The sequence below is a fragment of the Megascapheus bottae genome, chromosome 28 (genome assembly GCF_031878675.1).
Source record: "Megascapheus bottae isolate mThoBot1 chromosome 28, mThoBot2.hap1, whole genome shotgun sequence".
NCBI lineage: Eukaryota > Metazoa > Chordata > Mammalia > Rodentia > Geomyidae > Megascapheus > Megascapheus bottae.
Window position 1 is genome coordinate 14,742,241 of NC_143536.1, and position 9,454 is coordinate 14,751,694.

A 9,454-nucleotide genomic window follows, 5' to 3' on the forward strand; every position below is an offset into this window, starting at 1 on the left:
AGGTATGGGTTGGGAATGAAGCTCAGTGGTAGAGTGCTTTCCTAGCATGCACAGAGCTCTGGGTTCAATTCCTCAGTGCCACATATACAGAAAAAGCCAAAGTAGCATTATGACCACCAGCCTTGAGGCAAAGCAGCTCAGGGATAACACCCAGGCCCTGAGTGTCAGTCCCAGGACAGGCACAAAAGAAAAGAAAAGAAAAAGAAAAAGAATAAGAAAGAACAAAACAGAGACAGAAGAAAAGGAAGGAAGGAATCTAGGAAGAGAAGAAAGAAGATCAGTGCTTTGACTTCCACAAATGTCCTTTTCCTCTGTCTCAGTTGACACCCAGCTTGAGCATGGGGTTTCAGACTTCTCATTTGTAAAGTAGGCCTAAGAATTTGCAATAGATGAGGTATGTACTACAAGAGTCTATAGATGATTTCTCTCAGCAGAATAGGCACAGTCAAGTACAATCACCAGTTGCCATCTCCCTGTTTTAAGAGCTCAGGCTCACTCCCAAGTTTAAGCCTATCTCGCTGTTGTTTTCAGACAAGCTGTCAAATACCCTACCTGAACCCTTGTGAGCAGGTCAAGAATGCATACACACCCCATCTCCAGCCTTGACCCACCTGTGCCTTCCTCCAGGTTCTGAAGCAGCACCCAAGTCTCTCACCAGGCACCTGGGCCTGGAAAAGATTGCAAAGTGTCTGAGACTGGACACGTGAAACAAGAAACCTGGGAAGCTAGAAAAGTACCCCCAGAAATTTCAAGTTTGAGCAGAGATGTTAGGGAGTCCAGTGAGCCCTGGTTTAGGCATCTGGGAGGGCCACTCGGCTGAGAGAGAGACCCATGGAAGGGAGAGACCCGTGGAAAGGGGTGGGGGCCCACCCGTGGGGGCCCACCCACCGGCGGAGGCTCACCCCGAGGCGGAAAGGGCACGCGGGGACTCTAGGGATCACCGGAAGGGGCACGCGGGGCGGTTGGCCCGGGGCCGGGGCGGCGGCCGTTGGCTAACTGTGGCCTGCCAGGTGAGGTGGCTGGGGTGCGGCCACCATGACCAAAGATTCGCCCACCCCTTTGGGTGGCGGCCGTGCGTCGCCCAAGAAATCAGGTAGCCCCGGCCCGGCGGCAGCAGTGGTGGAGGAGCAGAAGCGGGAGCTGGAAAAACTGCGGGGAGAACTGGAGGCCGAACGCGCGCGCGGGCGGGCGGAACGGCGGCACTTCGCAGCCCAGGCGCGCCAGCTGCGGGAGTCCGCCGAGCAGGAGCGGCAGCAGCTGGCCGACCATCTGCGCTCCAAGTGGGAGGCACAGCGCTTCCGGGACCTGCGGCAACTTCAGGAGGAGGTGCAGCGCGAGCGCGAGGCTGAGATCCGGCAGCTGCTTCGCTGGAAGGAAGCCGAACTTCGGCAGCTGCAACAGCTGCTGCACCGTGAGCGTGACGGAGTGGTGCGCCAGGCCCGAGAGCTGCAACGCCAGCTGGCCCAGGAGCTGGTGAACCGCGGTTACTGCGGCCGCGCGGGGGCGCGGGAGATCGCCGCCACGCAGTGCCGCTGTCGCCTGCAAGAAGTGCTGGCGCAACTGCGCTGGGAGAACGACAGCGAGCAAGCCGCACGCATCCGCCACCTGCAGGCGGCCCTCAATCTGGAGCGCCAGCTCTTCCTCAAGTACATCCTAGAGCACTTTCGCTGGCAGCCGGCCTTACCGGGGTCCCCGGACCCCCAAGCCGTGCCACCTTTGGAAGATCGACTCATAGAAACCGGGAGCAGTGCTCCCTGTCTTTCCAAGTCCGCAAGTCGAATCGGATCCCTCGACAACTTGAGCGATGGCGTCCGGGTGCGCTCCCGCTCTCTGGATCTGGTGCCAGCTGCGTGCTCCGGCTCCCCAGATGATCTGCTCCCCATTCGCGCCACCTCCCTGGATTCCTTAGCAACTGCGCGCTCCTGCTCGCTCGACAGCGCCCTGAGTTGCCACAAAGCCCCTGAATCCGAAGTGCGGGCCTCTTCCACAGACACTTCCACCCCAGGCTCTTCTACTCCCTCGCTGCCGCCCCTGCCATCGCCAGCACACAGGAAATCGAACGACCCGGGAGGAGGAGAAGGCTCCGGGAACCAGCCCTGTGAAGCTCTGACTCCTTCGCCCCTGGGCCTGGATTACAACGAATTGGCCAAGCAGAACTCGATGCTGACGGAGGCGTTGCAGGTGCTGTCGCGTCGCTGCTCGTTTCTGCGCCAGGAGAACCAGCAACTCCGGCGCACAGGCTTCTCGGACCAGACCGATGAGAGGGTGAAGCGGCTCAAGGTAAAGCACGCGGAGCTAACGGGCCTGGCACGGCGTCTGGAGGACCGTGCCCGCAAGCTTCAGGAGACCAACCTACGGACCTTGAGCGCGCCTGTTCCAGGTGAGAGCCGCGCCGATCTGGAGCTGTGCCAGGCATTTGCTCGCCAGCGCACCCGGGACCTGTCGGAACAGGCCAGCGCGCTCCTGGCCAAGGACAAACAGATTGAAGAGCTGCGGCGAGAGTGTCACCTGCTTCAGGCGCGCGTGGCCACCGACCACGGCAGCACCTCGCATCCTGAAGGGGGCGCTCCTCGCGCGCCCTGGCTCAACATCGGCGACTTAGACCGACTGCAGCGGGAGTCCCAGCGAGAAGTGCTCCGCCTGCAGAGGCAGTTGACGCAGCAGCAGGGCCAGGGCGGCGCCGGGGCTGAGGCCAGAGGCCCGAGCTTACCTGGCGAGGTGGCGCAAAACCAAGTGCAGGCGCTGGAGAGCGAGCTGGACGCACGTCGGCGCGAATGTGAAGAGCTGAGCGCGCAGGCGGCGGCCGCGCAGCGGCGAGGCGAAGATGCAGAGGCGCAGCTGCAGGCGGCGCTGCGCAAGGGCGCCTGGCTGGCGGAGGAGAACGCGCGGCTGCAAACTCAGGCCGATTGGGTGCAGAAAATGGCAGCGGAGAATAGAGACGTGAGTGGGCAGCTGGGCCGTGCGTGCCAGGCGCGAGATGCCTCGGACCTACTGGCAGGGCAGCTGTTGCAACAGGCGGAGCACGGGCAAGATAGACAGCAGCAGTTGCAGCACGACCTGCAGACGGCCCTAGAGGACTTCCAGGCTGCCCAGAAGGAGAGGCAGGCATTGCAAGGTCCACCTGGCCCCCTTCTCCAGCAGCCGCACGAATCCCCCCAAGCCCCCGAGTCCCAAGCCAGGGGCAGTGACAGACCTAAATTTAAGCCAGGCCTTGAAGATCGTGCACTACCCAGCCGAGACAAACAGAGCCAGCCTTCTGTTTGCCTTTCATTGCAGGAAACACCACTTGTCTTTGGAGAATCAGCCACTGCCCCTGAAATATCAAACAAAGACTCTACTAGTCAACCTCTGGAGTCCAGACTTCAAGCCAAGAAAACCAGTTCCCAATCAAACTCCTCTTCAGAGATTGAGTCCATGTGGGCCACAGTGCCATCTTGTTTTACTCTGGATAGAGATACTGCAAGCGAAGTGGATGATCTGGAGTCAGACAGTGTGTCTGCTTCTCTGGAAGAAGGAGTCTCTGAGACTCCGACCACGCCCAAGCTCAAAATCTTCCTGGCTAGGTATAGTTACAATCCCTTTGAGGGGCCCAATGAACATCCTGAGGGCGAGCTGCCTCTCACAGCCGGGGATTATGTGTATGTCTTCGGGGATATGGATGAGGATGGCTTCTATGAAGGGGAACTAGGGGATGGTCGTCGGGGGTTGGTGCCTTCCAATTTGGTGGAGCAGATTCCAGACAGCCCCACCTTGGACTGCCTACTACTCAAAGCCCCTGACCTTAGCCTCACTGCACTACCAGCTGAGCAAAACAAAGCCTTGAAGAAAGAGAGCTTATCACTTGGAGAAGCCCAGGTATCCATAGATAAAGGGCCAGATGTAGCAGTAGAGATGGTGGAGAAGAAGACAGAGGCCTGCTGGTTGGGCTCATCACAGAGTGTGGGAGAACAAGGCTTCTGTACACCCCTTCTGGAGGCCAAAGGAGGATTCTATGTAGCCCCCATGAAACTTCACCTGCAGAGTGTCTCCGCTACATCAGCTGAGATCACCTGGGTCTATGCCAGCAGCAGACACCCCCATGTGGTATACCTTGATGATCAGGAGCATGCTCTGATCCCCTCGGGTGTGAGCTGCTATACTTTCCAAGGCCTACATCCTGGCACACAATACCAGGTGCGCGTGGAAATGCGGCTGCCTACAGGCCTGCTGCAAGTGCTTTGGGAAACAACGTCCTCCACGATCACTTTTAACACACCCTTAGCAGGACCCCCGGACCCTCCGCTGGATGTGCTGGTTGAACACCATGTCTCACCAGGCTTCTTACTGGTCAGCTGGCTTCCCGTGACCATTGACTCAGCAGGGTTCTCCAATGGAGTGCAGGTCACTGGCTATGCTGTATATGCAGATGGGTGCAAGGTTGCAGAGGTTACTGATGCCACTGCTGGAAGCACCCTAGTAGAATTTTCCCAACTCCAGGTGCCCCTGACATGCCAGAAGCTCTCAGTGAGAACCACATCACTTTATGGTGAGTCCCTGGATTCAGTGCCAGCTCAGATCCCTGAGGATTGCTTCACCTATCACTCATTCCTGGAGGCCCCTCTCTTCAGCCATTCCTGTAGCGACCCATCCACTTGCAGAGTCACCTTCCCCGTTTGTCACCAGAAGCTGGCACAGGCTTCACTGTATATCAAAAGTAATCCCTACACCTGTGAAAGCTATGAGACACCTCAGGCTACGTTTCTCGAAGGCTTCCCTGAAGTAGACCCAAGGAAGTCATCACCAACGTCCAGCCTGGTCTCAAAAGGGGCTGGCAAACAAGCCCAGGGGCCTATTGAGGCCAAGAAGGACTGTGGAAAGAGTCTGCCCTTTCAGAAAAGTCCTTATAACCACAGACCACCTCCACTCACCTACAAGTCTCAGTACCGGCACGTGAGCAGAAGTTCTGCTTCAGGATTCAGCCATCCGTCCTCTGAACATGGGCCCAGGGAAGAGCCACGGCAAGAGAAAGCTGCCCTTGAGAAGGCACTCAAGCAAAAACATGATGATCACATGTTCATACCTTGCCAGAAGGGCACTAACCAGAAATATGCCACCAACTTCCATAAAGCATTGGAGGAAAAGGAGGTAGAGTGCTTGGATTCTTGGCATACAGGAAAACCAGACCAGAGAAAGACGCTCAAGCCCCAGAGTGGACAAGGACAGGCTCTGGGAGACAAGAGAGAATGCCAGCTCCGTGAACCCAGCTTGGTGCTAGGTTCAGCTCCATCCAACAAAGTCCTTAAAATGTCTGGAGGTAGTACCTCCCTGCTGAAATCAGAGGCCAATGCTCCAGCCAGGGTCTTTGTAGCCCTCTTTGATTATAACCCCTTAGTGATGTCTTCCAATCCTAAGGCTGCAGAGGAGGAGCTGGCCTTCCAGAAAGGGCAGTTGCTGAGAGTAAGGGGATCCCAGGACCCCCACGGCTTTTACCATGGCGAGTACAATGGGAAAGTGGGCAACATCCCAGGGCACCTGGTGATGGAGGTGGAGGTGGGCACAGAGCTGGCTGATGAAAAGTGGCATTTGTCAACACAAGGGCACTTTGAGAGGCTCACCAGCCCCCAGGGATCCTTATTAATGCCCCAAGAGAACTCTAGGTCACCCACCCTGTGGACCTCAAAGACAATGGTGGCAGCCCTGGACTATAATCCCAGGGATGAGAGAACAGGGGGACGGGCAAAGGGCAAGCTGACACTGAGGGGAGGGGACCGGGTTACAGTCTATGGGCCTGTGGATGATAAGGGATTCTATTATGGTGAATGTAATAGCCACCGGGGCCTGGTCCCTGCCCATATGCTGGACGACTTGTCTGTCCATGCAAAAGGAGTATAGCTCCTTTTGGGGTGGTACCTTCTGGTTACCAATATCCCTCTAGAAAAATATGCACATCTCCCCTCATACAAAACCCCTCACCACCACCATAAGCAACATTCACTCCAGGTACCACTGTGTTAAACTGGTAGAAGTTCCCAACTGTCCTGCATCCTCTAAAAGCAGCAAGACTGAAGTCTGAGTTGTTTCCCGAAGAAAACTAAACATGCCAATTCTCTGAAAGTTTGACCGGTTGTTCCAAAGTTGTTGGTAACTTTGATATGTATTTCAAGAAGTGCTTTTTTGCCTGTGATGAGTGTTTTCTTTAGCAGGTTAACATTATTCACCCGTTGCCTTGTATGAAAGTCTCAAGAAAAGTCTGCATCTCAAAAAAAAAGGTAATCAAAATGTTATTTTTTTTCTATTTTATGTTCAACCCCTCATTAAAATGTTCATAGAAAAAAGAGAATACAAGTTAAAGCATAACCAAAGGAAATATGAACACAACTCTTTTTTCCCCTCTCTCTTCTCTCCAGTGGACCTTTCAGTGTAGCAGATATGTTTTATCCAATGGAAAAAAAGAAAATACTATGGGCCGGGAGTTTTGCCTAGTGGTAGAGTGCTTGCTTAGCATGCACGAAGACCTGGGTTCAATTCCTCCTCGGCACCACATACACAGAAAAAAGCCGGAAGTGGTGCTGAGGCTCAAGTGGTAGAGTTCTAGCCTTGAGAAAGTCCAAGGACAGTGCTCAGGTCCTGAGCTCAAGCCCAGCACTGGCAAAAAAAAAAAAGGAAAAAAAAAGAAAATACTATTCTTTAGGGTAGATCCACCTCAGAATAGACTAGTTTGGCCACAGAAGGTCTCACTAGCCAGGCACTGATGGCTCATACCTGTAATCCTAGCCACTCATGAGGCTGAGATCTGAGGATTGCAGTTCAAAACCAGACCAGGCAAGAAGGTCCATGATACACTTACTTCCAATTATCCACCAGAAAACCAGAAGTGGCTCTGTGGCACAAAGTGGTAGAGTACTAGCCTTGAGTGAAAGAGCTCAGGGACAGTGCCCAAACCCAGAGTTCAAGCCCCACAACCTACTGAAAAAAGGTCATGAAAAGTCAGAGCTGATGCGGCCAGGAGTTTGGCCTAGTGGTAAGAGTGCTTAACTAGCATGCACAAAGACCAAAGTTTGATTCCTTGGTGGTACATACATAGAAAAAGCCAGAAGTGGTGGTGTGGCTCAAGTGGTAGGGTTCTAGCCTAAAAATAAAAAAAAATAAAATTAAGAAAATTTAAAAAATAACCGGAAATGGTGCTGTGGCTCAAGTGGTAGAGCGCTAGCCTTGAGAAAGCCCAAGGACAGTGTTCAGGCCCTGAGTTCAAGCCCCAGAACTGGAAAAAAAAAAAAGTCAGAGCTGAGAAGTTCTGGTGCTAGGGCTGCATCACTGGTGGGGCTTGGATAAGACCCGGATGGGGTTTGTGTATCTCAACTAAGTTCTACTCTAATAGCTGCTGATTCTGCAGGCTGCTTTACAAGGGATTCCTTGGGAAGACATTTAGTTGTTCTACTTTATGAAGGACTACTGATATTCAAAGGAGCCCCGATGTCTGTGATCATACAACTCAAAGAGGTGGCTACACCTCCTGTGCCCTTCTACAGCTTCTAAGAGTAGGTAGAAAGGAGTGGCCTTCATCCTGGTTCACATATCCCCATGTTCCCCACCTAAGGAACTCTGTTAAAAGGACACTTAATGTTAAGGGCTAGGAGCATGGCCAAGTGGTAGAGTGCCAGCGTATCATGCATAAAGCACATACACAGGGAGAAAAATAAAAAGCCAGAAATGGCACTTGGGTCAAGTGGTAGAGCACTAACCTTGAGAAAGCCCAAGGACAGTGCCCCGGTCCTGAGTTCAAGCCCCAGGACTGGCAAAAGATAAAAAATTAAAAAGATACTATTAGCTGGGTGTCAATGGCTCTCATCTGTAATCCTAGCTACATAGGAGGCTGAGATTTGAGGGTCCATATTTGAAGCCTGTCCAGGGGACTGACACTGTCAGGGCCTAAGCACTGTCCTTGGGCTTTCCTCAAGGCTAGTTTGCTACCACTTGAACCACAGCACCATTTCTAGCTTTTTCTATGTATGTGGTACCAAGGAATCGAAGATGGGTCTTTGTGCATGCTAGGCAAGCACTCTACCACTAGGCCTAATTTACAGCCCAAGTTCATGAGACTCTTACGTCCAATTAACTACCAAAAAGTAGAGCTATGGGGCCAGGAGTTTGGCCTACTGGTAAGAGTGTTTGCCTACCATTCACAAAGACTTGGGTTTGATTCATCAGTACCACATACATAGAAAAAAAAACAGAAGTGGTGCTGAGGCTCAAGCAGTAGAGCTCTAGCCTTGAGAAAGACCAAGAACAGTGAGTGGAGTTATGGCTTAAGTGGTAGAGCTGTAGCTTTTAGGAAAAGCTGGGGGATAGCACCCAGATCCTGAGCTCAAGCCCAAAGACTGGTACAAGAAAAGAAAAGAATCAAGGTTCAAAGCCAGCCCAGGCACAAAAGGACCTGAGACTCTTATCTCCAAATTAACCTCTAGAAAATGGGAAGTGGGGCTTGGCTCAAGGGTAGGGTGGTGGCCTTGAGCTGAAGAGCTCAGGGACAGCACCCAGGCCAAGTACAAGCACCATGATCCACAAAAAAAAAAAAAAAAAAAAAAGCCACCAAGTGGTGTGTAGCTCAAGTGGTAGAATGCTAGCCATGAGCAAAAGAAGGTCAGGGACCTGAGTTCAAACCCCAGAACTAGCCCCCCCCCCCAAAAAAAATGGTGGGGGGGAGAAAAAAGGAAGGAAGGAAAGAAGGAAGGGAGGGAGAGAGGAGGGACAGATCCAGGAACCCGTGGCTCCTCTCTGTAATCCCAGCTACTCAGGAGTCAGAGATCTATGAATGTCCACTGGAAGCCAGCCTGGACAGGAAAGTTCATGAGACTTTTTTTTTTTGGTCATGGGACTTGAACTTAGCTTAAGCTTTGTCCCTGAGCTTTTGTGCTCAAAGCTTTGAGCCACAGTACCACTTCCAATTTTCTAGTGGTTAATTAGATAAGAGTCTCATCAACTTTCCTATCCAGGCTGGTTTTGAACCATGATCCTTAGATCTCAGCCCCCTGAGTAGCTAGAATTACAGAAGTGAGCCACCACTGGCACGTTGCTATGTCCTTGCAACTCTTATCTCCAATTAATCACCAGAAAACTGGAAGCAGTCCTGCATAACCATTGGTAAATCAATAGCCTGGAGCAGAAGAGTTCAGAAACAGTGCCCAGTTCCTGAGGTGAAGCCTCATAATAGATCCACCCCACCCCGCACTGTCAAAAAAAAAAGGATACTGCCAACCAGGCACTAATGGCTGAAGTCTTAATCTTAGTTACTCAAGAGGTTGAGATTTAGGATTGGTGTTCAAAGCCAGCCAGGCAGACAACTCTTAGAGACTCTAATTAACTAGCAAAAAGCTGGAAGAAAAGATGTGACTCAAGTAGTAGAGCACCATACCAGCCTTGAGAAAAAAAAAAAAAAGCCAGGCATGGTGGCTCATGTCTGTAATCCTAGCTACAG

General features: G+C 52.6%; 1 protein-coding gene across 1 annotated transcript; it reads left to right on the plus strand.

Moving 5' to 3' along the window:
• Positions 1-946: 946 nt before the first annotated feature.
• LOC150045270 (RIMS-binding protein 3-like) lies at positions 947-6,258 on the plus strand. Its single transcript, XM_090320557.1, has one exon. The coding sequence runs from the start codon at positions 1,036-1,038 to the stop codon at positions 5,869-5,871; it is 4,836 nt and encodes a 1,611-aa protein (XP_090176683.1). The 5' UTR covers positions 947-1,035; the 3' UTR covers positions 5,872-6,258.
• The last annotated feature ends 3,196 nt before the right edge of the window (positions 6,259-9,454 follow it).